Source organism: Magnusiomyces paraingens (assembly GCF_902498895.1).
Source record: "Magnusiomyces paraingens strain CBS 517.90 genome assembly, contig: contig1, whole genome shotgun sequence".
Classification (NCBI taxonomy): Eukaryota; Fungi; Ascomycota; class Dipodascomycetes; order Dipodascales; family Dipodascaceae; genus Magnusiomyces; species Magnusiomyces paraingens.
The window spans coordinates 5,107,570-5,135,152 of record NW_022474067.1 but is presented as its reverse complement, the minus strand read 5'-3'; the positions used below and the strand labels follow the sequence as shown (position 1 = coordinate 5,135,152).

The 27,583-nt window shown below is 45.1% G+C and overlaps 13 protein-coding genes across 13 annotated transcripts; 6 read left to right on the top strand and 7 right to left on the bottom strand.

Annotated features, from left to right (window-relative positions):
- Positions 1-297: 297 nt before the first annotated feature.
- Positions 298-2,022, top strand: SAPINGB_P001563 (uncharacterized protein; the record flags this gene model as incomplete). The annotated part of the gene is made up of 3 exons (XM_031996284.1): positions 298-1,602; positions 1,670-1,771; positions 1,831-2,022. 3 exons carry the CDS (start codon positions 298-300, stop codon positions 2,020-2,022), a joined length of 1,599 nt encoding a protein of 532 aa, XP_031852175.1.
- Positions 2,023-2,234: 212 nt separating this feature from the next.
- Positions 2,235-3,384, top strand: SAPINGB_P001562 (uncharacterized protein; the record flags this gene model as incomplete). Its single annotated transcript, XM_031996283.1, has 2 exons — positions 2,235-2,414; positions 2,515-3,384. 2 exons carry the CDS (start codon positions 2,235-2,237, stop codon positions 3,382-3,384), a joined length of 1,050 nt encoding a protein of 349 aa, XP_031852174.1.
- Positions 3,385-3,457: 73 nt separating this feature from the next.
- On the bottom strand, positions 3,458-5,989 carry SAPINGB_P001561 (uncharacterized protein; the record flags this gene model as incomplete). Its single annotated transcript, XM_031996282.1, has 1 exon — positions 3,458-5,989. One exon carries the CDS (start codon positions 5,987-5,989, stop codon positions 3,458-3,460), a length of 2,532 nt encoding a protein of 843 aa, XP_031852173.1.
- Positions 5,990-6,256: 267 nt separating this feature from the next.
- SAPINGB_P001560 (uncharacterized protein) lies at positions 6,257-7,711 on the bottom strand (the record flags this gene model as incomplete). The annotated part of the gene is made up of 1 exon (XM_031996281.1): positions 6,257-7,711. The coding sequence occupies one exon, from the start codon at positions 7,709-7,711 to the stop codon at positions 6,257-6,259; it is 1,455 nt and encodes a 484-aa protein (XP_031852172.1).
- A 327-nt stretch (positions 7,712-8,038) lies between these two features.
- Positions 8,039-9,499, top strand: SAPINGB_P001559 (uncharacterized protein; the record flags this gene model as incomplete). The annotated part of the gene is made up of 1 exon (XM_031996280.1): positions 8,039-9,499. One exon carries the CDS (start codon positions 8,039-8,041, stop codon positions 9,497-9,499), a length of 1,461 nt encoding a protein of 486 aa, XP_031852171.1.
- Positions 9,500-9,577: 78 nt separating this feature from the next.
- SAPINGB_P001558 (uncharacterized protein) lies at positions 9,578-10,222 on the bottom strand (the record flags this gene model as incomplete). The annotated part of the gene is made up of 1 exon (XM_031996279.1): positions 9,578-10,222. The coding sequence occupies one exon, from the start codon at positions 10,220-10,222 to the stop codon at positions 9,578-9,580; it is 645 nt and encodes a 214-aa protein (XP_031852170.1).
- Positions 10,223-10,417: 195 nt separating this feature from the next.
- On the bottom strand, positions 10,418-13,513 carry SAPINGB_P001557 (uncharacterized protein; the record flags this gene model as incomplete). The annotated part of the gene is made up of 1 exon (XM_031996278.1): positions 10,418-13,513. One exon carries the CDS (start codon positions 13,511-13,513, stop codon positions 10,418-10,420), a length of 3,096 nt encoding a protein of 1,031 aa, XP_031852169.1.
- A 946-nt stretch (positions 13,514-14,459) lies between these two features.
- On the top strand, positions 14,460-15,980 carry SAPINGB_P001556 (uncharacterized protein; the record flags this gene model as incomplete). The annotated part of the gene is made up of 1 exon (XM_031996277.1): positions 14,460-15,980. The coding sequence occupies one exon, from the start codon at positions 14,460-14,462 to the stop codon at positions 15,978-15,980; it is 1,521 nt and encodes a 506-aa protein (XP_031852168.1).
- Positions 15,981-16,389: 409 nt separating this feature from the next.
- SAPINGB_P001555 (uncharacterized protein) lies at positions 16,390-18,036 on the top strand (the record flags this gene model as incomplete). The annotated part of the gene is made up of 2 exons (XM_031996276.1): positions 16,390-16,512; positions 16,597-18,036. 2 exons carry the CDS (start codon positions 16,390-16,392, stop codon positions 18,034-18,036), a joined length of 1,563 nt encoding a protein of 520 aa, XP_031852167.1.
- Positions 18,037-18,972: 936 nt separating this feature from the next.
- On the top strand, positions 18,973-20,697 carry SAPINGB_P001554 (uncharacterized protein; the record flags this gene model as incomplete). Its single annotated transcript, XM_031996275.1, has 1 exon — positions 18,973-20,697. One exon carries the CDS (start codon positions 18,973-18,975, stop codon positions 20,695-20,697), a length of 1,725 nt encoding a protein of 574 aa, XP_031852166.1.
- A 36-nt stretch (positions 20,698-20,733) lies between these two features.
- On the bottom strand, positions 20,734-21,498 carry SAPINGB_P001553 (uncharacterized protein; the record flags this gene model as incomplete). The annotated part of the gene is made up of 1 exon (XM_031996274.1): positions 20,734-21,498. The coding sequence occupies one exon, from the start codon at positions 21,496-21,498 to the stop codon at positions 20,734-20,736; it is 765 nt and encodes a 254-aa protein (XP_031852165.1).
- A 171-nt stretch (positions 21,499-21,669) lies between these two features.
- Positions 21,670-23,955, bottom strand: SAPINGB_P001552 (uncharacterized protein; the record flags this gene model as incomplete). The annotated part of the gene is made up of 1 exon (XM_031996273.1): positions 21,670-23,955. One exon carries the CDS (start codon positions 23,953-23,955, stop codon positions 21,670-21,672), a length of 2,286 nt encoding a protein of 761 aa, XP_031852164.1.
- Positions 23,956-24,170: 215 nt separating this feature from the next.
- On the bottom strand, positions 24,171-27,583 carry SAPINGB_P001551 (uncharacterized protein; the record flags this gene model as incomplete). Its single annotated transcript, XM_031996272.1, has 2 exons — positions 24,171-27,326; positions 27,392-27,583. 2 exons carry the CDS (start codon positions 27,581-27,583, stop codon positions 24,171-24,173), a joined length of 3,348 nt encoding a protein of 1,115 aa, XP_031852163.1.

Below are 27,583 nucleotides of genomic sequence, written 5' to 3'. Positions count from 1 at the left end.
GCAGCACTTTTTTTATTTTATTTTATTTTATTTTATTTTATTTTATTTTAATAATAATTTTAATAATAATTTTTTTTAATTTTTTTTTAATAATTTTTAATAATTTTTAATAATTTTTATTTTCTTTCTTTCTACCAACCATCATTAAATCTTCATCAACTTTATCATCTTTATAATTTTCAACATATATTCTCACTATAAAAATCCAAAAAAAAAAAAAAAGACTCTCTTCTTCTTTTTTTAATGTCTTCCGAACCAAAGCTTTCATTATCATCATCATCATCTTCTTCTAAAAGAATGCCTGCACAATCATCATCTGAACAAAAGGTGGTCTCATCTAAACAGTGCTATCGATGCCTAAAAATGGGTCATTTCCAAGCTGATTGTCCCGCACAAACCCTTTGCTATACTTGTGGCCACGCCGGCCATATCGCAGCCCAATGCACTGCTCCAATTAGAACAACTCCATACCAACCATTTAGACCATATCTTGGAGCTCCTTCTTCTTCTTCTTCTTCTTCTTCTTCTTCTTCAGCATCTCCAGCATCTCCAGCACCATTCATTCCATCCTCTTCACCATCATCATCATCTTCATCTTCTTCATCATCATCATCTTCATCCTCATCATCATCATCTTCTACTCTGGCTGAACCTGTATCAGCCCTTACATCACCATCAGTATCATCAGCAGCTCTTTATGATCCATCCATATCACAACACCTTCCTCCATCCCAACAGCAGCTGCTACAACAACAACAACAACAACAAGGCTCTTATGCTCCAGCTTACTTTAATCCATACGGATTCTCGTACCCACAATATATGCTACCCCGTCAAACTCAACAATACTCTTCTCCTTTGTTTGTTCCAGGAGACCCTTCTTACTATGCACCATTTCCTTACTTGGCGGCAACCACCCCACCTGAACATATTTTTTTCCAACAAGGCGACGAGGTTCAAGAAGAAGAAGAAGAAGAAGAAAAAGAAGATGATGATGAAGATAAAGATAAAGAAGAAGATAAAGGAGAAGAAATAGCATCGGAATTGACATCCCCAAGTACTCCTACTGCAACAACTCCAAGACCCTCCACTCAAGTATCTGCAGATGAACCTCTTGGACTGGATTCTAACCAAGAACTGGCTGACCCTGATAAGGACCCTTCAGCCAGCCGTCTATCACCGTCCTCCACCACCTTTCCTGATAAGCAATCACTACCACCACCATCCACCAAACGCATTGTTGTCGTTGAATCTGCCCGTCGTCCCCGTCCTCCAGATGGCGGAACTTCACCTCCTCCAGCTAGTACCGCCGGGTATTATCCTTCATTACCCAATGCATATGGCCCATACTATTACTATTATCCTGGTGGTGGTAATAGTGGTAGTGGTGGTGGCACAGGCGGTACAGGTGGCACAGGTGGCCTTCCTTTCTTTAACCCTCCTCATGGATACATTCCTCAACCCACGCCATCAACATCATCCTCCCGTACCGGGTCACTTGCCGGGTCTCCTGTCCCAACTTCTGCTTCACTCCTAGGCCGTGGACGTCCTTCCGAAAATGTCCCGCGTAAATGTTTTTCTTGTGGCGAACCTGGCCATACGGTAAGTCTACAAAACAACTAATTAACTAATTAACCAACTAACATTGACACTTGACTAAATTTAATAGAACCGAACATGTCCAACAGTCCCCTATGTTCCAGGGAACCACCACTACCAGAACTTTAAGCAGCCTTACCGGTGCACTTATTGTAATCGTCAGGGCCATTTGGTATGTCTTTTATTTTATTTTTTATTTTTTCTTTAAAACTCGCTATTGACACTTTCTAGTACCGATTCTGTTACGAAAGAGCAAAAGATCATGCTAATGGCGGGTACGCACATGCTCCGCTCATGGACTATTACCCGCCGCAACTACAAGCTTCAACCACTCCTCTGGGCCCGGCTGGGTACGCAGTGCCCAGCTTAACACCCGTGACCAGTGATAATGATGAATCGGCGGGACTTGAAAAGAAGGCGTAGAATATGGTATAATTAAAACAAATATAAATATATATACAAAAAAAAAAAAAAAAAAAAAAAAAAAAAAACTAGTTAAAAAATCAATCAGGTTAAAAATCAAATACTCATGTTCGGGACTTGTATAAATAAAGATTGAAATCCGCACTCTTTATACTTATTTTTATTTTATTTTTATTCATTCGTTTATTTATTTTTTTCTATCTTCATTCCAAATGGCTCCTAAAAGAACTACTAATTCTACAAATCCAACTGAATCTCTCGATGGAGACTCTGGTGATGATACCGGAATTGACTTGACAATTGAAATAATTGGAATTGAAGAGCTCCAAAACTATGGAGTCAATGTTGCCGATATTCAAAAGCTCCGAGCAGCTGGCATCCACTCCATCTCGGTAAACTCCTTACAATTTAATTAATTAATTAATTTAATTTAATTTAATTTAATTTAATTTAATTTAATTTAATTTATTTTATTTTATTCTAACCAAATAGACGGTCTTATCTACTACCCGGCGCAATCTCGCCAAAATCAAAGGGTTTAGTGAAATCAAGGTTGAAAAGGTCAAAGAAGCAGCTGCCAAAATCATTTCTGTAGGATTTGTAACAGGCACTGAACAAGCCCAGTTGAGGAAAAAGGTACTTTGGCTCTCGACCGGTTCCAAAGCCCTAGATGGTATGCTTGGCGGCGGAGTCCAAACAATGTCACTCACCGAAGTGTTTGGCGAGTTCCGGTGCGGTAAAACTCAACTTGCACACACTCTCTGCGTCTGTGCTCAATTACCACGATCTATGGGAGGTGCTGAGGGTAAAGCGGCATACATCGATACCGAGGGAACGTTCCGGCCAGACCGGATTGGCAAGATTGCTGAAAGGTTTGGTGTTGATCCAGGTATTTGTCTCGATAACATTTCCTATGCTCGTGCTCTTAATAGCGAGCACCAAATGGAACTTATTGAAGAAATCGGAGCTAACTTTGCCGATGGCTCTTACCGCTTACTTGTTATTGATTCCATCATGGCTCTCTTCCGAGTCGACTACTCGGGTCGTGGTGAACTCAACGAACGTCAACAGAAACTTAACCAAATGTTGGGGAGACTCACACGACTTGCAGAGGAATATAACGTTGCAGTGTTTCTTACAAACCAAGTCCAATCGGATCCTGGAGCTTCCGCACTCTTTGCCTCTGCAGATGGCCGTAAACCTGTTGGCGGTCATGTTTTGGCACACGCTTCAGCTACCCGCATTTTGCTACGCAAGGGCCGTGGCGAGGAGCGAGTTGCAAAGCTCCAGGATTCCCCCGATATGCCAGAAAACGAGTGCACTTATATTATTGGAGACGGCGGTATCACCGACGTAGCTTAAATAATTAATTAAATAATTAAATATAATTAAATAATTAAATAAATAAATATAAATAAAAAAAAAATAATCTCTTCTAGTAAACATCCCGATAAATAGCATCTGAAACACGCGCAACTCCAACCATGGCAGCCACATCGTGTACACGAACAATATCTGCTCCTTGTTCAATGGCAGCACTGACTGTTGCTGCAGTCCCAAACACCCGTGCAGACTCATCGTCGCCCGTCAGCTTTGAAATAAAACGTTTACGGCTAGTGCCCACCAGCCACGGGTACCCGGCTAACACACCTCCACGGGCCTTTCTGAGAGCATCAAATTTGCGCAACAGCAGCACGTTATGGCGCAAAGTTTTGGCAAACCCAATTCCAGGGTCTAGAATAATTTGCCATCTACAAAGTCCACTTTCCAAAGCGCACGCGACTCGGTCTTCCAACTCTTCTGCTACACTCTCCACAACCGCCCGAGCAGTATCCACCTCAACAGCACCAGACTCCGCGTCAACATACTCGTAGCGAGCAAGAGAGGCCATTGTGGCTGGAGTACCTCGGGTATGATTTAAAATAATGGGCACAGAAAGATCGCGTGCAGTTGCAAACATGTCTGGATCCAAACTGCCAGCTCCAATATCGTTAATCATATCTGCGCCAGCCTCAACGGCGGCCCGTGCCACAGCGGCCCGGTACGTATCGATCGAAATAACAACGTCCTGGTACTTTGGAATTCCGGCAAACCGTGCGCGGATGGCTGCAATGGGGCCCACGACACGGGCAATTTCCTCGTCTACAGTGACGTCATCCTCAGAGGTGCCTGGGCGAGTGGACATGCCGCCAATATCCAAAATGGTTGCTCCTGCATCTACAGCTTCGACAGCTGCTTGGACAATCTTGTCGACATTGATTCCATCACTTTCAACAAACCGACCGCCATCAGAAAATGAATCTGGAGTCGTGTTGAGAATCGCCATGACATGGGTGGCCACTCTATGAGTGTCTGGGTCAAAAATAATGCTACGGTCACGTTCAGGAGAATCCTTAAGTGCAGGTAGAGGCACGACTGATCGCAATACAGAAGATGCTTGGACAGTAGTGTCTGGTGCCGTAGCTAGAAGTTGTTCGAGATGGGAATGGTAAGGCTCGGCGGTAAGCGGGTGGACTTGATCGGGCCCGACAAGGTCCTTAAGTGGACGGAGCACAAAGTTGCGCTCCAGCATTCGGAGATGGGGGATAGTGAGGGTAGGTGGAAGATTGATTGCCCAATCGTCGTAGAGTAAAATGTCGAGATCCAAGGAACGTGGGCCATTATCCTGGATTTTCACACGTTTCCCAAAGTCACCGTACTCGAGTTCCTTGAGAGTTTGCAACAGTTTTAAGGGCGCCAGCGAGGTGCGAGCTTTAAAGACGCCATTATAGAACTTTGGTTGGTCCGTGACATACATTGGATCGCTTTCGTAAATGGCTGAAGTTTCCAGTACTGCAATGTCACGGGCCTTGAGTTGATCAATGGCGGCCTTGATAACACTGAGTGAGTTTCCAACATTGGATCCAAATGCAATAAAGACAATGTGTTCGACACCGTCGTCATCATTGACTGAGTCTGGGAACAATGGCTTTTCGGCAGACTCATTTACAGAAACAACGGTAACGGCGCCTTTCTCTTCATCATCAAAGTATTCCTTTGTACGAGTGACTTCAACTCCGGCCGCATCAGCAAAAGTCAATGCGCTGGGTTTTTCTGCACGTACTGTGACCTTGGCCACACCAGCCTGGCAAATGACCTGGGCCACAGACGTGACAAAGGCTTCGACAGTTTTGTAACTAGAGTCTTCAACATGGTCTGTAACCACTTGGACGACCTTACGGAAATCATATGCCTTATCGAAAAGCCCAGGGGCAATTCCAAAGGACTTGTTTGTCTTGTATAGTGTCAGATCCAAAATGACGTTTTGCTTATGCATACGTTCAATTGTATTGACTCCAATGATGGTGACCAGACGTAAATTATGGATCCGCACCGTGTCAATGGACCCGGGCACTTTGACCACATCAAAAGTTTCTGCAGGAGACTTGACAGAGGAAGTCTCATGATCAATCCCCAGAAGGTTCTGACGTGCATCTGAGACCGTCTTGAACTTGGAGGGAGGAATATCGAGCTTTGATTTCTGATCCAAACGCATACGGGTAATGACAATTTCCGAAGCATCAGCACGGAGTAGTGCACGGGGCTTTCGGACCTGGATTTTGGCCCATTGACCACCGACTGAATCTGAAAGAACAGTAGATGCAACACGCTCGGCAATATCTTCGAGCGATTTGAAGCGTGAGGTTTCAACCATTTTGGTGACTTTGCGTGTAATGACTGCATAGTTGAGCGAGTACGTGAGATGGTCTGTAGACCCAGCCTGTGCGACCGAGGTGCGTAGCCACACAGAAATGGTCACAGGCTGAGGTTCCGGCCGGTGCCAGGCATCGACACCGGTCAACGCTTTGACGGAAAGATCCCGCACAAAAACAAGATCTGGGGTCTGCTCAGCTGTCAGAATGGCCACTGAGGGCTGTTGAATGGAGCCAGTAGTTGCCGGGCGAGGAGCTAAAGAAGATGACATCATGCGAATAGGACCAGAGGTTCGAGGTAGTGACAAGGCACGGAGGGAAGAGCGACGGAAAAGAGTAGCGAACGACACTTTTGCGAATGTTGAAACTTTTAGAAGAAGAAGAAGGGTTTTTTATTTTTATTTTTATTTTTATTTTACTTTTTTTTTTTTTTTTTTAGAGGGGAATTTTTTAGGAAGAGAAAGTGTAAAGCCAAAAAAAATTTTTTTTTTTTTTTCTACTTTAAATAAATAGATACATAAATAAATAGAACAAAAACTACATCAGAACCGGTCAGGTAGTAGCACTGGCGCCAGCAATGTCCAAGTATAAAGTGCATAGCAGATCCATGCAGAGACAATCTTGACCCAGGACGAAAAGTATGTTCTACCCACAGGTGCAAAGTCACCCAGATCGTCCTTCTGGACATTTGTGGTCAGTAGGGTGGCAGTCCACTGAGTAGCCAGCAGGAAAATTAAATGGAAAAAAACGTAATTGTACTTGGTGGCTCCACGTTCATCGTCACCATAAGCTCCGCCGGGACCTTCACTTTCACTATCGCTATCTTCGGACCACTGCTCGTCAAGAGCAGATGGTGGGAGCGATCCACTCTCGACAGCTGCACGAATGGCCTGGATCCGCATTTCGCGACGCGAGGGCTGGGTTGTGACCAAGCCGTGCTCTGACTGAATAGGTTCGTAGCCACTATAATTACGACCACCAGGAGATGTGGACGTGGAGGTCTGGTAGGCCGCACGTGTGGTGGTATATGCAATGGCCAAAAAGGTGAATATGGCACCAAGGACAATGCTGGCTGTGCGAGTGCCCTTGGACCTAATAAGAGGGTTGCAAGACTTGTCGTCAGGTTCAGAGGCAACAGCACTCATTGTAAGGTATGTGCAATATACGGCGACCATTGAAGCTTGGGCAAGACCAGCCTGCGGGTTTGCTTCTTGGACTTTGGGGTTGACGGAAAATAGGGAAACAATGATGGCAAAGACCATGTTGATAGAGATTGCAGCCTGGTTCATGGAGCACCCAGAGGAGGCAAAGAAAATGTACATGAGAATGGTCAAGGCCAAAGCACCAATATACATGCTAAGAGTGGATCCGACAAGGACGACTTTCCAAACACGGGACTCTGAATCTTCAATGTGTTCGAGACAAGTTTCAGCCCATGAGTGAGCAAAGTCGACCAGCAGTACAAGACCGATAAAGATAAAGAGCATGGCGCCAAAAGTGGCAAAGTAGTTCCCCCAAATGACGAAAAAGGAATCTGGGATACAAAAGGAAATGACAATAAGGGCCATCCATGCCAGGATCTTAAGCCCCCAGAATCCATTTTGGATTTTTGCACGCGGGTTACGAGTAGAGTGGACGCCAATAAGAAGCAGGGCGAGGATAAGGTGGAAAAGTCCTAGAGCAAAGTTAATACGATGAACAGCAGCAAAGCCATAACACTGGGAGTCTTCGCTGGACCCGCAGCGCAGATGGACATAGTCAAAAGTTAGATGCTCGAGTTTTTTGACGGCCCAGTCAGTGAGCATGACCCATGAGAGAATGGAGTTTATACAAAAGAGAATGGTGTAGCCAACACGCGTGGCGATAGAGGAGGAGCACTTGCCGCACGCGGAACACAAGGCAGAGCATAAGGCTGCACCGCAACACGAGGCAATCCATGAGCCGATGATAGACACCGACGGGAGGGCCATGAATGGAATTGAAAGAACGCCGCCCATTGGGGATGTTTGAAGTTGATTTTGAAGTTGATTTTGAAGTTGATTTTGAAGTTGATTTTGAAGTTGATTTTTTTTGGAAAAAAAAAAAAAAAAAAAAAACAGAGAATTGGCAGGGCAGATGATTTTTTTTTTTTTTTTGTTTATGAGCATATAAATATATTACGTATATATTAGTCATAACTTACTAATTATATCATTAAACGCATGACAGGCCATTTTTTTTATTTTATTTTATTTTATTTTTTTTTTTTTTTCTGCTCAAAATAACCTTTTACACAACCTCACACCTCCACAAACAAACTTCAACCACTTGCAAAACACCCAACAATGAACTTCAACAACATCTCCCTTTGCGTACGCCGCAGGGCCACAGCTCGTAATGCTTACTCTCTTTTCCGCTATTACTCATCTTCTTCTTCTCCAGAACCTTACGATGTTGTCATCATTGGCGGTGGACCTGCTGGATTGACCCTTGCAACCGCACTCAAAAACTCTCCCTATACTCGCCGACTCAAAACCCTTTTGGTGGAAGGTGGGAGTCTTGCACATATCGAGAATTGGGCTCCTGGTCCAGATCACTACGAAAATAGAGTTAGCAGTTTGACACCACGATCTGCCGCTTTCTTGAAGCGTCTCGGGGCTTGGGACGGACACATCACTCAAGACCGTGTCAAGGCATACGACGAAATGAAGGTGTGGGATGGGCTCGATGATTCAGCAAGAATCGAGTTTTCACCTGACATTTTGGGCCAGAATGTGGATATCGCTTATATGATTGAAAACTTTAATTTGCAACATGGTCTGCTGTCGCGATTGGCAGAACTCAATTCCCAGGACGAAAACAAAACAATCATTAAAGACAAGGCTCGCGTCAAATCAATTGTGCGTGGAGCAGAGTGGCCTGTGGTGGAACTCGAATCCGGTGAAACATTTTCTGCTCGACTACTTGTGGGCGCTGATGGAGGCAATTCCCCCGCACGTGCCTTTGCACAGATTGAGGCTCGTGGTTGGGATTATAACCGTCATGGGCTTGTTGCCAGCGTAAAGCTTGAATGGGAAGATTTCCGGTCAGTTGCATTCCAGAGATTTTTGAAAACTGGACCTATTGCTTTATTACCTCTTCCAGATGGATTTGCATCACTTGTATGGTCATGTACACCTAAAATGGCTGCTCAACTCAAATCACTCCCCCCCGCTGCATTCTGCTCAATGGTCAATGCTGGATTCCGCCTGGGCCCTGTCGATATTGAATACATTCTAACCACAGCAGCTGAGCAAGTTGCTGCTGGTAAACCCGATGTTTCTGAATGGGTGCAAGATGAATTGGAATGGCGCTTGGAAAATGTGGAACTTGTAGACGAAGATAACAACCTACCGATCCAGATTGTGGACGTTTTACCCAAGTCACGGGCATCATTCCCTCTTAAAATGAAGCATGCAGATACCTATGTTGCCGAAAGGGTTGCACTTGTAGGAGACGCGGCTCACACAACGCACCCGCTGGCCGGGCAGGGTCTCAACATGGGACAACAAGATGTTGAAAGTCTTGTTGGGGCACTGGAAACTGCAACACGCCGCGGACTCGATATTGGATCTTTGCTTGCGATTGAGCCGTACTGGTCAGAACGGTACTTTGCTAACCACTTGAAGCTTGGGGTTGTGGACAAGTTGCACAAGCTTTACAGCTTTGACGCGGCGCCAATTGTAGCTCTACGATCTTGGGGGCTTTCGTTTGTTAATAGTCTCGACACTATTAAACGGGAGCTGATGCGCCAGGCTTCCAATTAAAAACAGTGGAAAAAGGAAAAGAAGAAAAAAAGAAGAAAAAATAATAATAAATTGTACATAGCATAGCATTAAAACACATTATAAACAAATACGGTAACTGGCATAACGACCGGCTGTAGGACTGAGACGGATAATTTTGACGACCTGGCCACGCTTGAGGCCTAAGTAACGAGCAATGGGGTCTTCACGCTGAACGCGCGGGAGCTGCGACTCCTTGAGCTTATAGCGCGTGAGGAGCTCCTTTTTCTCGTCGGCTGAAAGGACAAGGTGTTTAGGGACCAAGACATGGTGGGTAATATTAACAACCAGGTCATTTTCCTGAAAGGTATCAATGGAGGCCGGTTCGACCGATGAGATTTTGCGGACAGCACCTGGCGACAGTGACGTTTGATAGACAAAGATGGCGGTTTGGAAGTTTTTTTCCAGCACATGCAAGCACAGATTGTCCATGGTACGCACGCCAACTGTGGCCTCATCACAAAACTCGACCCATAATGTGCCCAGGGTCGGAAACTTGGCAAGAGTTTCATCTGTAGGAGTGGCTTGGTACGACATCATTTTGCGCGTCACGTTGCCCATCGAGTCGCAGAACTGTGCTCGAAACTCGTCCAGTGTAATGTCGATTTCTTTCTGTAAAATCAGGTACCCGCGGTCTCGCACCATTTCCTTAGTGGTCCGGTACACGCGCCACAGCCGGGATGCTACGCGTTCAGGGTCTTCCATTGGTAAAGGGATATGCTGAAGAGGTAGGAGTGGAGGTGAAGGTGGGGTTGGGTGTTGTTGTTGTTGTTGTTGTTGTTGAAGATGGTTCAAGAAAAGGTACAAGGGGAAAAATTTTAAAAAAAAAAAAAAAAAAAAAAAAAAAACTTGGTTGTGATGTGAAAAATTTCATGGTATGGAATTTACGCAGTATGGAATTTACGCACTTTGTAGCTGCTGCTGATGCTGCTGCTGTTCCCTCCGACGGTACTTGATAACCATGTCACCGCCGCTTCTCCAAATGCGTGTGCGTACCGTGCCAAGTGTCATTGCCGGTGGAATCACCTGACCTTGACACAGTAGCTCGATCCACGTATCTGCCGGCGCTTCAAGCTCCGTTTCGCGCACAGCCAGCCGCTCCACTTGAAACCGGGTCGCCACGTACTCAGCAATTTTATGTGGCCGGAACATGTGGTATGCATTTAGTTTTTCTGAACCTGTTGGTGGTTGAGTCTGGTTCGGAGCACCGCCTCCATTGACTGCTGTGGTGGGCCGCCCACCATTGGCATAGTAGTAATTGCCGTTTGGTGGGTCTGTGCATGAGACGCGAGGTAGTGGTTCAATTCCAGGTGCAACCTGTTCATCTTGAGAACATGGCACCAGAACTAAACCTACCTTGACTGCAGAGCGGCGCACAATGGTGTTGCGCAGAACCGCGTCGGCAATCCACTTGGGCAGCACGGCCTCAAGCTTGGAAATATCTGCAGCAGTAGATTGGACGCATCCACGGTAAAGATCGACGAGGCCTTCGGATCCTGGCATGAGTTGGGAAATCATAATCTTGGAGGCTCCTGGAATGCGTAGAATGGGTGTTTCCGTAGGTGGAGGTGGGGTAATAAGAGAAGGTGGTGGCGGAGTGGGCTCGACATCCAAAAACGGGTTATTTGATTCAAGCGCTGGAGGGATTTGCTCAAGATACTTTTGATGGATTTCTTCAAGAACGTCCTTAAGTACAATCTCCTCTTCGGGTTCAGCAGGTTGTGGTGGTGGTGCAGAGGCCGATGCAGATGTCACTTGTTGGGCTGATTGAGTTTCTTCTTCCTCATCCTCATCCTTCTTATCCTTTTTATTTTTTCCAAAAGAAGAACGCAGTCTCCCCATGAGCCCTGGGTGCTTGCTGCCTGACTTTGATGAGTTTGTTGCAGTTGTGTAAATGGCACTACTTGAGTTAGTGGTTGTGACTGTGGAGGAGTTTGTTGTGAGCTGTGCAATGGGCACTCCAACATTTGAATTTTTACGCTCGTGCACGTGATCCTGAAGATTTTGGCGGTAGTCTTGATCGGCGGCGATTTCCGCGTCGATTAGAGGTGCCAGTAGGTTGCGCAGGACCACAAGACCGAGGTTAAAGAGGTGATTTGAAGGAAGTTGAGCCAAAGTAGGATTGATTTCAGAGTGCTGGTGAAGGGCTGCATCGCCTCCAAAATCTGGCCAAAGTTCGTCAGCGTAGACTTCTGCGTCAAAACACGAATTCTCGTCGAGGGCTACAAAGAGCTCGCCGGAGCGGGTGGTGACTTGGCACCAGTTAGAAGTAGATGTGGAACCATTGTGGGGAGGGGCATTATTGAGATGGTCTGCGACTGAGTCCAGATCGAGTCCTGTGCCAAAGGACTGGATGCTCATACACCGAAGCAAGTCCCAGAGAACGATTTCACCAGCTGTGTCGATGGTGAGGACTCTTCTACGATCAGAAAGCATTTGGTGTTTAATGAGACCGATTTTGCCCTGCAGGGTTTCAGCTGGGTTAATAAAGACGGGCTCGAGAGAGATGGAGAAATCTGGCGGGGTATCGAGTTTGTTGAAACGGAGGGTGGGCGCTCCATCGGTACTGACAAAATGTGTTATTATAGAAGATGATGAAGAGGTTGAAGAAGATGAAGATTTTGGTGGGTCCTGGAAAAACTTTGAGTTAAAAGCATAGGGGGTTGTATCAAAGTCGTTCCAACGATGGATGCAAGAATTTGAAGTTGCAGCCCAGAGATAGGAACCAGCCTGGACGACTTTTGAGACACCGCTGTGCTCATTTGCAACAATGGTACAGACGGCTTCTTCGTCAATATCTGAGGCGACGTTGCGGACGTCAGTTTTGGCAATAACGCCGGAGCGGTCTGAGGAGTAAAAGACCTGGAGAGAGGGGTGAGTTGAAAAGAGAGACCAAACCGAATCCTGGTGCATATCAAAAGTGTGGAGAACTCGGCCTGCAGTTACAGACCAGAGACGGATGGTAGAGTCTGAAGAAGCGGAAAGGACCCAGTCGCCATAGTCTGAGACGAGTAGGGAGCGGATATTATCGGTATGGCCAGAGAAGGAGGCAAATGGTTGAGAGGAAGAAGAAGAGGCAGTTCTGGCATCCCAAAGACGTACAATGGCATCGGGGCCTCCAGCCGCAATGATGGAGGATTGACTTGCAGCGAGAGAATATACGGATCCCTTATCATTATTACCAACGTTTAAGGAAAAGACTTGTTGGGCCCGATTGAGGTCCCAGCAGGCGATTGTACGGTCGAGGCCTGCGGAGTAGACGGTAGTTGGGTTTGGTATGGATGCTGGGGCGGCAAGACACTTGACGTAATCTCGATGTTGGCCAATGGAGGTTTGTGAGTCTGTGTGTGGTGTCCAAAGCTTGACAGTTAGGTCTGAGGAACATGAAAGAACGGACTGGTTGTTGTTGACAAGTAGAATATCATTGACCCAGTTTGTATGGATTTGTCCTGCTGTTGCGTAGGAAGTAGATGGGGGTTGTGTTGATGAGGGAGAAGAAGAAGAAGAGGAAGTTGTTATTGTTGTTGTTGGTGGTGGTGATTGTGATTGTGGTGGTGGTGGGGAAGGTATGGGAATGGATTTGTTAGCTGCGAGGTAAGCTGCTAGAGAAGGTCTAAGGGCTCTTGAGGAAGGGTCTGAAGAGTCGATAGTGTTTGTGGAGGAGTTTATTGGAAGTAGGGTTGATGAGATTTGAGTATCTGGAGGATCAGAAGAAAGTTTACGGTAGTCAGTCGAATGGAGATCCATATTGTGAAGTTGCCATGCAACGATGGTTCCATCTCTTCCAGCTGAGTAGAGGGTTCCTGAGATTGATGATGGGTCTAAGTCATTGTGGGGGGATATGTAGGAGTTGGAGGGGTGTTGTAAGAGAAGAGAAGATGAAGGAGGAGGATTTGGATCAACTGCAAGGGCATTGACTCCTAAAGAATGTCCTTGAAGAGGTGTTGAATGAGAGGCCAGAGTGTAGACGAGTTTTCTTGAAGATTTTCTGGCCATTTTTATAAGAATTTTTTTTAATTTTTTTTTTGTTTTTTTTTTTGGGAGTTGGTGATGATGAAATTTGACAAAAGTTTGGAGGTTTTGAGTGTGTGTGCGTATGTGTGTGTATGTATGTGTGTGTGTGTGTGTGTGTGTGTGGAGGGGAGGGGAGGGGAAGGTGGAGTTAAAAGAGGTTAGGGTTAATATTAATATTAGGATTAGGGTAAATAAATGTGTAATATATATGTGTAATAATAAATCACGTGAAACTTATAAACAGTAGTGTGCGGCTTTTTTAATAAAAAAGAAATAAAGAAACAAGTATCGAGGAATAGAAATATTAAAATATATGAATAAATATATGAATTTTATATATTATATATGTATATTTTAAAACAAATATATATTTAAAGCCTTAAAAAAATTACTGTTTAGGGGTCTGTGCAAAATGCTTTTGTTTGTCAAAAAAAAAAAAAAAAAACGGTATGAGAGGGGTTCTTGTAATTAAAAAAATCTATTGAGGGAATTGAAATTCTTAAAATCTTTTTTAGAAATCCAATTTTTTTTTTTTTATTTAAATTTTTTTTATTCATTCATTCATTCATTCATTCATTCATTTATTTATTTTTATATATCTGTTTTTATAAATATTTAATTGTTATTTTATAAATATTTAATTTTAATTTTAATTTTTTTTTAATTTTTTTTTAATTTTTATTTTTGTCCAGCCTTTTTTTTTTTTTTTTTTTATTTTTTTCTCCTTTAAAATTTTTTTTTTTTTTTTACCTGCCTGATTTTAAAAAACCTTCAAACCCTTCAAAACCTTCAAACCCATCAAATCCATCAAAATTCATCAAATGGCTTTTTTCTGATAATTCAAACCAATAAAACTTTTTTTTTTAAAAAAAATTACTCTTTCAATAAAAAAAAAATACCCTTTTCATTCAATCTCCTTATTTATCCCATGCCTTCAAATTCAACCCCAGGCCACGTCGTCTTAAAGTACCGGGGCACTGAACACGACCCCCACAACCAAACAACAACAACAAACACGGCCCCTACCACACAGTTCCGCTCTAAACGCAAGCGCAATAGTGCTACAGTCATCATCTCTGCCTCAGTTTCACCTGCTTCTTCTCCACCTCCACCTTCAGAAAGACCCAAGCGTAGACGAAGAACTGCAGAATTGGCTGGTCCGGCTGATGGGTCTTGGACCGAAGACAATGATAACGCTAACACCAAACATTCTGGAAGAATAAGTACAATACAGATTCCTCCTAGTGAGGAAGAAGAAATACAAGAAGAAAGCCAACTTCAAACAGCAGCCCCAACTCCTTCTTCACAAACACCAGAGCCCAGTGGTTCCCAAGCTACAACAATAGTGGTACAAGTCCCACCTACTACTACAGGTAAAAAGGGCCGGCCCACTAAAAAACGCAAGGGCCGCAAGCCTGGATCAAAAAATTCAATTGTGGCAGCCAATGCAACGTCAGGAACAGCAACAGGAACAGCTGCAAACACACCAGTTCCTGAAGAAAATGAAGAACAGAATAGATTAGCATGTGAGGAGGAACCTGATTATGAACGGGTTCGGTATGAGGAGCAATCCAAGAGCGAAGAGTACCAATGGCTGGTCCAGGGTCGGTGGCGCAACAATGCTGGATGGTGGGGGGCTAAATTGAGCAACAAGGGTGAAGAAGAAGATAATGTTGAACAAAAAGAACAAGTAAATGAACAAAAACAAGAACAAGAACAAGAACAAGATGAAAAGACCACTTCAGTGATTGGTCCTGCAGCTGTGGTGGCAGAAGCCATTGAAGAGATGTTTGCTCAGAGTCTGGGTCAAGATAGTACATGGCAATCGCTGAGTTTACAGGCTGCTGGTGCATTGTGGGCGATGCGACGGCGGTGGCATGAGCTTGAGCGGATGCGGAAACAGGCGCAAAAGGAACAACGGCGGCAGCGGCAGCGGCAGCAAGAGAAGGAGAAAGAGGAGAAGGAAATGAAGAAGGAAGAGGATGACATTAAAGAAGAAGTTAAGCATGAGAAGACAGATGAAGGGGTTGTTGTTGTTGTTGTTGAAGAAAGAGGAGCAGAAGAGGAAGAAGGAGATGAAGAAAGAGAAGATGAAGAAGATGAAGAAGATGAGGAAGATGAAGGTGAAGAAGATGAAGGTGAAGAAGAAAAGCCAGTTGAAGATAAGAAGAAGAAGATGGATTTGGAAAAAGTTGATGAGACCAAATCTTGTGAAAGTACTACTAATACTACCCCCAGGAGAGCTCAACAGCAACAACGTCGTCAAAGCGCTAGTGCGGTTGTGGAGCGAGCAGATCCAGTGTCGGTTCCCAAACGGCTACGCAGCAGTAGTCTAAGCGGAGGTCTACTTCTTGGTTTGGGTGCAGAAGCGACCGGTCCTGTTTCGGAAGACGCGGTGGATGAGGCTGGAGGTAGTAGGAGGCTCCGATTACGACGGCGAGGGGGATGAATAGATAGAAAAGAAAAGGGATGATTTGAAAGAGATTTGAAAAAAAAAAAAGATCTTGAAAGAGATTTAAAAAAAAAGATCTTAAAAGAATTGAATCCAAATCAGTTGAATTTCAATAATTTTGAAAAATTTCATGAAAGATGCCAAAAATGGTTGCCTTTTCATCTCGTCACAACCACCAATTTCTTCTTTTGGTCATTGCTGCCAAAATGTTGGCTGCTTTGGGGGTGCCTCCAACCACAAGACGCATCTAACGTGCAGCTATAAAAAGTCCTTCCTCCCTAACCCTTTTTTTTTTCTTATTTTTTTTTTTTTTTAAAACCTCCAAAAAAAAAAAAAACTATCTTCATTACTTACCACCACAACAACAACAATAACAACAACATCTTACAAATAAACATCACAAACAATGCAGTCCAAAGAGGTCCGCATTATTGCCCTACTAACATTAGATACGGCCTTTTTCTTTCTTGAAATTATCATCGGATATGCCGTCCACTCTCTTGCTCTTGTTGCAGATGCATTCCACATGGTATGTCTCTCCTCTCTCTCTTTATCAACTTCATCCTTTTCACTCTTCTAACCTTCCTCCTCTTTCCCTCCCCTCCCCAACAAGCTCAATGACATTTTCTCTCTTTTAGTTGCCCTATGGGCAGTCCGTGTTGCTAAATCACGCGGTGTCGATTCAAAATATACTTATGGCTGGCAGCGTGCTGAAATTCTTGGTGCCCTCATTAACGCCGTCTTTCTTATTGCCCTTTGTATGACCATCTTCCTCGAAGCAATCCAGCGTCTCATTGAGGTCCCCGTAATTACAAACCCCCAGCTCATTCTTATTGTCGGTACAGCCGGTCTTGCTTCAAATATTATTGGCTTGTTTTTATTCCACGAACACGGTCACTCTCATGGTGGCAGCGGTCACTCCCATGGAGGCTCCTTTGACGAAGAAGCAGCTATCGACGAGCACGAACACGAGCACGAACATGAACATGAGCACGAACATTCCCACTCGCATTCTCACTCTCATTCGCACTCTCATTCGCACTCTCATTCGCACTCTCATGCCCACGGTGACATTACAGAAGCTGACGTTCTCGGTTTCAACGCCTCTAAAAAATCCGAAGCTGAAGACTTCCGTAAAGCCCTGGCTGATGACTCGCGCCCAATCTCTGAGGCTCTCCCCTCTTCCATCGTTTCTCGTCTTTCTGAAAACTCTCCCCTCTTGCGTCCATCTCAACAACCTTCAACTTCGTCTTCAGACGAAACTTATGGAGCTACACAACCTGAACATGACCATTCCGACGAAGAAGTCCACATCCATGAACCTCGCCCACGGTCTCTCTCACTCACTCACTCCAACCATTTCCATGCAAAACCAAAAGTCACAACTACAAAGTCTAAATCTCTCAACATGGAAGGTGTCTTTCTTCACGTTCTTGGCGATGCTATGGGCAATATTGGTGTCATGATTACCGCCTTGCTTATTTGGAAAACTGACTACTCATGGAAATACTACATGGACCCAATCATCTCTCTCGTTATCACTGCAATCATTTTCTCCTCTGCAATGCCCCTCTGTCGCAGAACCTCTGCAATCCTTCTTCAAGGTGTTCCTCAAACAGTCAATGCAAATGAAGTCAAGGAAGATATTGTGTCCCTTCCTGGAGTACTTGACATTCACGAGCTCCACATTTGGATTCTTCGCGAAGATCTTAACGTTGCCACACTGCATGTGTCTGTTTCCATTACTCCAGAAGAGTTTATGAAACTGGCCCAGCGTATTCGCACCTGCATGCGCGGACACGGTATTGCGTCCACCACCATTCAACCTGAGTTTATTAGCAAGAGCAAGGCAAACTCCATTTGTAGTTACTCCCATGCCGGCGAGGTATCCACTGGCGGTCTTCACGCATTGTCGGTGACGGCTGCAAACTCGGAGCACCACCACCATACTGGGGCCAATAGCAGCGGTGACACAACGCCGACTTGTGTGCTCCAGGGCAACAAGCCAACGGGTGGATTACAAGCCAACCACAGTAGTACTAGTTTGATTTGAGCCACTCATTCTTGAGTGTTTCTAAATGTATTTTTAATAATAACCCTAATAACAATAATAAATAAATATAATAGTAATAAAATAAATATAAATAAATGTAATTTATACTCTATTTCTCAATATTTAATTTCCTCTAATGAAAACTTTTATCAAATGTCCGCAGACGGTAATATTCCGGCGGATAACTAATTTCAACAAATAGTTGTTTTTTTTAATTGGTTTTTACAATTTAGAAGAAAAAAAAAAAGAGCTCCGACAATCGGAACAAGTATAATGATTTATTTAAAAGACAATCATTGGACGTTTAATTATATCATTTCGAGAGAGCCAGACATTCAAAGAACAAGAAAAAAAAATTTTTTTGCTTGTAAGGAACTTGATTTTATTTCAGAAAAGAAAAATTTTTTTTTAAAAAAAAAAAAAAAAAAAAGCGGGCAAGCAGACAGATATCGTCATAGATAAATTGCTTGAAAAGGCAATAAATATTCGAATCGAGAAAAAAATAAATAAAAATAAAAATAAAAAACCTCCAAGGTTCTCTCGTTCGTTTTAACGGTGAGATATGCGGCTAGTTCTTAACTAGAACCGTCAGGGTTCTTTTTTTTTTTTGGTCAAGAGGACCTTGAAGGATAGTCTAATAGCTATTGTTGAGAGAGAGAGAGAGAGAGAGGGAGAGATATAAAAAAAGAACCTTGGTGGCGATAGTTGAAATATATAGTACTTAATACTTAACTTTTAATATTATAAAGTTTTAAGTTTTAAATTTTAAACGTTAAATACTAAGTATTATTTTACCTTCACATGCAAATTCAAATCTATCACTTCTCTTCCCCCCCCCCCTCCCCTTTTTGTCCCGCCTATTTATTTATTTTTACCCCAGACTTTTATCTTACCAAATCTCCATTCATTAATTTATCATCACCAAACTCATCCCAAATGACCCCACCCTCAACATCCTCGCCTTCAACTATTTCTCTTCTTATCTTTTTCACTTTTCTTTCCACTCTTCTTTCTTACTACCTCGCTCTTACTTCCTTTCTTAGCTCTTTTTACCACCGGTTCTCCTCCCCAAAAACTTTCTCTACTGCAGCTCTCCAACTTGCCCTCAAAAATGCACCCTCCTACGCTCATTGGGAAGCTACCGCTTACGCCCTTGACGCAGCTCTCGGTAATGACCGCTGGAGAAACGCTCCAGAATCTTCTCTCTATGATCATAACCTTATAGCAGCCCGTAAAGCCCATCTTGCAGCAGCCCGTTTGTCTGGTCGGCCCAACGATCTCGCAACAGCCCTCCGTGCTGGTCTTCTCCGCAACATTGGCTCTATCGCTGCTCCCGCACTTTACACCCGTGCACACGCAGGAACTAAACTTCTAATTGAGGCCTATATTGCTGAAGTTATCCGCGGCCTCGAACATCTCAATGCACGGCCTATCCCCAAAGCCCAGGACGTTCCATTGGCTGCAAATTCAATGTTGGCTTCAAGCCAGCTTAAAAGAGACTTTTTCAGAAACACTCGCCAAGCATTTGGAAGAACAGCTCTTGTTCTGCGTGGTGGATCAATCTTTGGACTCGTCCATATAGGTGTCGCCCGATCCTTACTCCTCCATGGCTTGCTTCCTAAAATTGTCGCAGGTGCAGGCGCATCCGCCCTAGCAGCTGCATTTCTCTGCGCAGTCCCAGACGTTGACCTGCTTTCCACAATAGACTCTGTCGCATCTGTTAAATCAAACTATAACTCAGCCTTCCCATACTCTGGACAAATGGTGGCCTTTGCCCATCAAGTCTGCACCATGCTTGGCCAAACTACTTTCGAAGAAGCACACGCCCGTTCAGGAAGAGCCCTTAACATTGCCCTTGCACCTTCGACCCATGCAGTACCAAGGCTTCTAAACTATCTCTCAGCACCAACTGTCACCGTTGCCTCAGCCGTTGCAGCATCTCTCGGACCTTCCGGCCCTCTCGCAACTCCTGACTCCCCACCTCACCTCTACTGCAAAGATCATGCAGGTAATATAACAGAATATGCCGCCCTGTTTCTTCCAAAAGATGCCCCAAAACCCACTTATACCCGTGCATCACTCACCGAGGATGACGACAACGACTCATGGTCCGTACCTTCACGCTCTAGGGACTCACCCTACACTCGCATGACTGAACTTTTCAATGTCAATAACCTGCTTGTATCCATTGCCCCACCCCACTTTACCCTCCCAGGTACCGCAGACCCCCATCGCAGGTCCCGCCCAAGAAACGTGTCGTCATCTTCTACTACTCTTGCCTTCCCTAACAAATATTCCATCGTTCCACCAAGAGTCGTGCGTGCTGCCAGAATTATTTGTCTCCACCGTCTTCGTGCTGTCGCTCGCGTTGCTGGCATGTCGCCTGGTCTCCGCGCTGCATTGTTCCCTGACCCTGCGCCTCCGGACTCGCGTGCCGGAGGATGCACAGGGCTTGCGCTTACGATTGCAGCAGACGCACCAGGTGAGCACGGGTTGGTTGCCGCCGTAATTAATGCATTTGATCCAAGGAAGGAAGAAAAGGCAAAAGAAACAATCAAAGTGGGAGAAAAGGCTGTCTGGCCAGAACTCCAAATCATCTGGGCACGATGTGCAATAGAATTTGTCCTGGATGATTTGTATGCCATGGCCTGCAAAAAGTAAATTTTTTTTTTTTATCTTTTTATCTAATCAAACTTCTCACAGATAGAATATCTTGACCCCGTCGTGTGTCACCAAATATTGGTATGTCCCGGTTGCAACTTTTACTCCGCTGCCACCCCCACGACCAATCGTCACCGTCCCGGTCACATCTGCCGCCCGGCCTGTACCAAGCGCACGCACGCTGACCACAGCCTGTGCCACATGCGCCACTCCAGTAGCTGCACATTTCGCTGCTACTGCGTACCGGTCGTGTCCAGTCTCTGGGCTTATCCCACTTGACAAAGGTGCCCGCATGTGAACGTACACGGTGTGCGCAAGAACCCCGACTTTGCGCACAAACCATAGAAACCGCGCAACATCTGGGCCAGAGTTCTGTGTTACTGCCATCGGGATTAAAAAGTCGGCGTTTCGGAGCACCAAAACAGCCCCCTTAGCGACCGTGCTGATTTCTTTTAATGCACTTGCGTACACGTCTTCCTCACGGTTAGCTCCTAGTAAGACTTGGGAAAGAGAAACCCGAACCACATAAGAAGAAGGTACACCAAGTCGCTGGAGCACACGTGCATCGTGATCAGTACCCGAGCCACAACAGTCTACAATCACAATCCGGGTGTGTGTATTCTGTGCGGCACTGGCTACTAGCGCGTCGAGCCACACGGCCTCAGTGCCATCGCCAGCAGTCACCAACACCAGGGAATGATTGTTTGAAGAGTCTTCTGGTGCTTGTTGCAAAACTAGTCCGTTTCCGCCACCATGCTGTTCAAAAATCCCAAAATCAGGCACGAGTTTGCGCGTCAACATGGTTTCTTGTTTAATCTTGATTTTTTAATTTTGACAAGAAATTCTACATTTTAAAAAAAATTAAAATTAAAATTAAAATCAAAATCAAAATCAAAATCAATCTTGATATTCAGGGTTAGGGGATGATTACACCTTATTTATAATTACTACAAAGTTACCTTAAAAGTAACTTCAATACTTGCCCACATATGCACAATAACCCAGCGCCCATGTCCGCGACATGCCGCCGTCTAGATACGCCGCTGAAAATGTCGAATCGTCATTGAAAACCCCGTATGCTGTTGCATTGTCATACAGCGCCTTGTTTTGGTAGAGAATTCCCTTCCACCCAGACGTCAGGGTCGGCGCAAGTGTGGCCAGTTTGTTGTCCCACTCTTCCTGACAAAACCCAGGTTTACGAATGTACGACGACACCGACGTCACAGGAATCATATGGATCCCGTGCTTGTACTCGACATTGGTCCCAAAGTATGTCGTATAGTCTACCTTGTTTTCAAACAAGATCCCGCTCACCTTATTGCCCACAATTTTTGCTGGCATCACCGTGTTATTGTTTGCATACAACATGTAGCAATTCAGCGACCGCCGCAACACTGAAAGCATAATGTTACCACGCGCTTGCATTGCATCATCTCCAACAACTCGGCCCCATAGCTTCATCCCGTATGCAAAGTGCACATCTTCAGATGACGACTCCTCGTCCTTTCCGTCAGAGCTCAAAAACAAGCCCTTGGCCCATGAGTGACCCACAAACCAGTCAAACGACCTCCACCGCGGATAGTAGGGGTCTGTGCATGACGGATTTGCCACGTCCCGCACCAAGTTATTCACAAAATCTTTATTCTGTGCCACCCATGTATTGATTCCAAGATCCCGGTCCACAAGCCCAATCACAGCCGCCGCATGTATAAAGTATCCATAATGGAAATGATGGTCGTTGTAATAGGTATTGCCAAAATCAGCATCAGGATTCGTCAATCCAGCATTGGAAACAAGTCCCTTCCATGTGGTATCATAAACCAACGGGTTGATCTGCGCGTTATTTGCAAATCGCGCAAACGCAGTCTTCAACAAAGCCAATCCTTGAGCCGCCAATGTCCGGTTATTCACAATATACATGACAGTCATCAGTACATTGGCAAACTTGTCCAATCCCTTACCGCTAAAGTACATGGAATCCAAATTGGTCTGGGCTATAATATCCTCCTGAAGCTCTGCTGTAGCAATTGTCGTCAGCTTGGTCGCCACTGCATCAGAAACATATGGCGAGCTCATGGCCGAGCACTTCCGCAGCATGTAAAACTCATCATCTTCTTGCTGTTTCACATCCACCCCACACTCAACCTCTAACTCACTCTCTGTGTACTTTACTGGACTCGTCAACTGATTATAGGGCAAAAATCCAATCGTTGTGGGAATAGTATCCAAAAACTCCAAAACCGTGCTCACATACCCCTTCATCAACCCCAGCGTCGGAGAGTACATTTCTAGCGGTGTGACCTTCACTCCGCCCATATTGTACAGCATCTGTCGGTGGTGGGGCGCCGCATACACCAGCGGCATCCCTATGGTACTTTTCCCCTCAGCCACGTACTGAATCTTATAGTGGGCTTGGTTCCCAGAAACTGAGCCTGTTAGGTATGCATCTGTTTGATAACGACCCGCACATTTATCATAGTAATTGCCATACCCTACTGTAGCCTCAGTCACTTGAACAACGGCCCCATTGACCGAGCTAGAAGCAATCACCTTGGACTTGTCTGCGGAAAGTGAAAACGACGGAATGGTTCCTGATTCCAATGAAATATACAAATACCATCTTACCCCATTATTCAAGTATAATGCATACTTGCGCATAGTCGACTGTGGGGCTTGGACCTCTTCAATTGATGTAAACCCAACTGCCGAAGAAATCTGCGGCGTCAGGTTCGAATAAACCGCAGTCAAAAACCCCATTCCTTGGACAATTGGAAACCACACCTGTCCCGTGGAATTGTACAGGTATGCTTGAACGCTAAAATCCTTAAAGTTCTGTGCAAACAGTTTCATCGTCGAGCTGCCGTCGGTAAACTCAGTAGCTCCCACCACCAGTGACTTGATCCCCACCGGCGCGAAAAAGTATTGTGCCGTCGACGCATTTGCATCAGGACCATACGTGTATTGTGCTGGCTTAGTTGCATTCACTGCAAACCCAAACTGGTCTGTGCACGACCACCATATGCTGTACGGGTGCACGTACATGGTTTGCGTGCGGTCCCCCAGAAGTAGGTTTGCATAAAACTTATTGGTTGAGATGGGGGATGAAGATACTGACCATCCGTCTGGTGGGGTGAGCGGATGTGTCACACGCTCAAATTTCGAGGGCGGTTCTGTCGTCGCAATAGGAACCGAAAACGGGTCGCTGGCGTCGACAGGAACAGTATAGATGGCAGGGCGGCAGAGCGGTTTGAAGGACATTATTGAAAATGAAAAGTGGTTGGTTGCTTAAAGAAAAGGAAATATCGGGGATATTTATACTTGGGAGGGAAGGGGAGGGGAGGGATGGGCTTGAACCACCACAACAATCTCTTTGCCATATAAATAAAAATAACATACTTTATCAATTTTTTTTTTATCTTTTTATTACTTTTTTCTTTATATATAAAACTTTTTTTTTTCTTCTTCTTCTTTCATCACTGGAACGCCTCATGTAAAGCCTTCTGCGTATCCTGGGGGAACGCTTGGACAAGTGAAATCAGCTGGTCCTGCGGAAGCTTAGCCATAAACGTCTTGAATACATCAATCACACGTTGGCGAGTGCGACTGGCAATTGCATCGTGTTGCAGAGCCAACCCCACGCTCTCAAGCACTTTGGGGATCTGGCCCATCACAGAGTCGTGGCCCTGCTCGACCAAGTCGCACAGAAACATGTAAGCAAAAGGAGCAGCCTCCTCGTCATTGTAAACAGGCAATGTCTTAACCCATTCAACAAGGGCCTGATTCAAATCAGCACCAGTAATCCGCGAGCCACCGTACTTGCGAAGAATTTTGGCAATTGAAGCACATGCATTCTCAGCAGCCTCAACATTTTCTTCAGATCGAGCGTCCGGAGCATTTGCAATGTCAAACAAGCTCTGTAAGTTTTGCAGACACATATCTGCATACGAGTCACCACCGAATTGTGCAGCAACACCAATACCGTAAGCAGCCGCCAGGCGGATTGATGAAGAGCCATTGACAAGTGCATCGGCAAAGTGGTTGACAAAAAGGTCCTTGAGTGCCCATGAGGCAGGACCGGTAAACTCTATAAGATCGTCAACGGCATTCAGGGCCCAATCACGCTGGTCAAGAGTGCCACCCAAAAAGGTTTGAACCAGGGGGGCAATTTCTGTTTGGAAAACCGGCAGGAATGCAACGCCAGAGGACTTAAAGATGGAGTGGAGAGCCTTATTGACTTCACCAATCAATTCATTATCGACTTCCTCGGAATCATCCTCGTCAATGTCTTCAGTGTAAATGTTATCCTCCTCCTGACGTAAAACGGCACGCTCGCTGTACTTAGTCATGGTATCGCGAATCTTGGATCCAAGCATTTCCAGTTGCTTTTCAGTCAAAATGCCAGGGTACATCTTGTCAATGATAATATGAAGGCAAGTATAAGCTGCAACAAGAACCTCCATCAAAGGTTCAACGGAGAGAAGGTCAACAAGCTTTTCAAAAATGGGGTGCCAAATTTCATAAACAGATGCATCACGCTTGGCAACGTCAAGCGAAACATTCTTTCCGCTCATAACAGCCTTTTGGGCGCTGAGAAGCAAACTTGGAATGACAAAGAGAGTGGAGTATCGAACACTGTCATTATAAAAGAAGTGAAGGCCAGGGAGAACAATATCCTTGACAATTTCAGGAACATAGGAGTAAAAATCTTCTCCAAGAACTCCAGCGTAAATATTAATAATGTCAATGGCCTGAGCCTTTTCATCAAGCACAGCAGTGTGAAGACCAATGAACTTTCCCTGGAGAGGTAAAATCTCCCAACCCTCAGTATGCTCGAGTTGTTCCATTTCCTTTTCATCTTCAATGAGCTGGAGATCAGCACGTGCCTTTGCAGTTGCAAGAAGAGGAGGCATGACTCCACCGAGATAGGGCAAAAACTCCTTGCCAAAGACCTGGCAGAGACGGCCCCATGCTTGACCAAGGTATGAGAGACAAGGATCATCGTCGTCAACGCACGAGCTTTGAATTGCGGCAAAGATTTGGACCATTTCTTGAAACTGAGGGTGGGCCTTTTCCTTGCCAACTGCCACGACAATCAAGGTAGAGCACTCAATAGACTTAGCCTTTAAGGTACGAAGCTCGGCGTCGGTGTCAGACTTCATAAATTGGAAGAGCATGGGCATGAGAGTGTCGTAGTACTTCATAAACTTGGTTTGGGCAGCATCGGCAACAATAGAAATAGTGGTGATGACTTGCTCAATGACATATGTCTTAGGGCTTTGGAGCAGAGTAAGGAGGTTTGAAAGAAGCGAGTCAAGGTAATGTTCGAGAATCTCCTTGGTGGCATTTTCAGCAAAGTTAACCATAGCTGCGGCGGCGTGGACCTGGACTCTGGAGACCGAGTTAGGACCCATTTTGGAAATAAGGGCCGGGACGACTCTATCGGCATAGTTGAGCTGCATGTCGTCAGCAAAATCGGTTGACATTTGGCCCAAAGCATTAACAGCTGCCCATTGGACACGGGGGTGTGGGTCATCAATTAGGGGCAAGACCATGTCGAGAATACGGGAGATTTGAGTAATCATGATTTCGGCGCAACCTTCGGCAACGTTAGAAAAGGCCATGAGGGCAGCGTGACGGTCCTTCCAGTTGGAAGATTCAAGGAGTTGTGGGACCCAGAGAGAAAAGCTTGGGAGGATAACTTCACCGCCAAGTTTAAGAGCAAGACGATCCAAGCTGTGTTTGGCAGCAGAGTAAACCTCGTCATTGTTTTCACTTTGGTTGATGTCATTCTCTTCAATCCACTCGCTGGCTTGGTCATCATCATCTTCGCCAACCTCTGTCATGAGTTCAAGACAAAGTTGGACAACTTTTGGGGCAAAGTTAGGTTCGTTTCTGCACATATTGGGTGCCTCATCGGCAAGAGTTGAGAGCAGCTCAAGAGCGGAAAGACGAGCATTGGTATCAATCTCTTTATTTTTAGCAATGGAGATGCAAAATTCAAGAATGGTTTGAAGTGTAGGTTTGAACATTTTCGGGGCAAGCTCAGCAAGCTCTATGATGGACTCAAAAGTGGCAGCGAGCTCATGTTCCTTGGAACCATCCTGGAAATGCGAAAGAAGATTGAGGATGGAAGGCAAAAGATGGTGGAGAGAAGGCCATTGGTTCTTGGAAAGTTGGCGAAAGTAAGCGGTGAAGGCGCGGAGAGCAGCAATTTTGACCTCATCTGAGGGATCAGCAAGAGCTTGTTCAAAGATGGGAGCAATTTGACTTGCAATAGAGTTATCAATGACTTCCGGGACAGAGGCAAAGATACGGAAGCAGCACTCACGGATGGTATTGTCAGACTGATTTGTGCCGTGGATCAGGGCAGGGATAAGTTGGGGCCAAGTGGCAGAGGTAGAAAAGTTTGAAGAAGAGCCTGGTTTTGCCAAACCTGCCACGGCATCTGCAATTTTGTGTCTGACCTCTGGAGTTTGCTGGGAATTTATCAGGCCTTCGAGAAGAAGAGACTTTAGTTTTGTATTAACCTCTGCAGGGATAACGTCAATGGTTCTAAGGGTAACGTCGGTTGTGTTTTCAGGTTGTTTGCTGGCAACACGTCTGAAAATGACTGCAGAAAAGGCTCGAATCTGGGTATTTTATTAGAACATGTAAAAAAAAATAAAATAAAAAGAAGATAAAAAAGAAAACATACAGTTCCGTTATCATCAGAAAGAGAAGCTTCAGCAAGACCAACGAGAAGTTGAGAAAGTTGGTTTTCGCCTCCAGCTATCCAGTGTTCGTTGAGAAGAACCTCGGCTTGTGATCTGACCTCGTTGTCCGGAGACATGAGGTTATTGAGCATAGCAGTAAGGGCCAGCTTAGTTTCTTGTGGTAAAAGAGACAT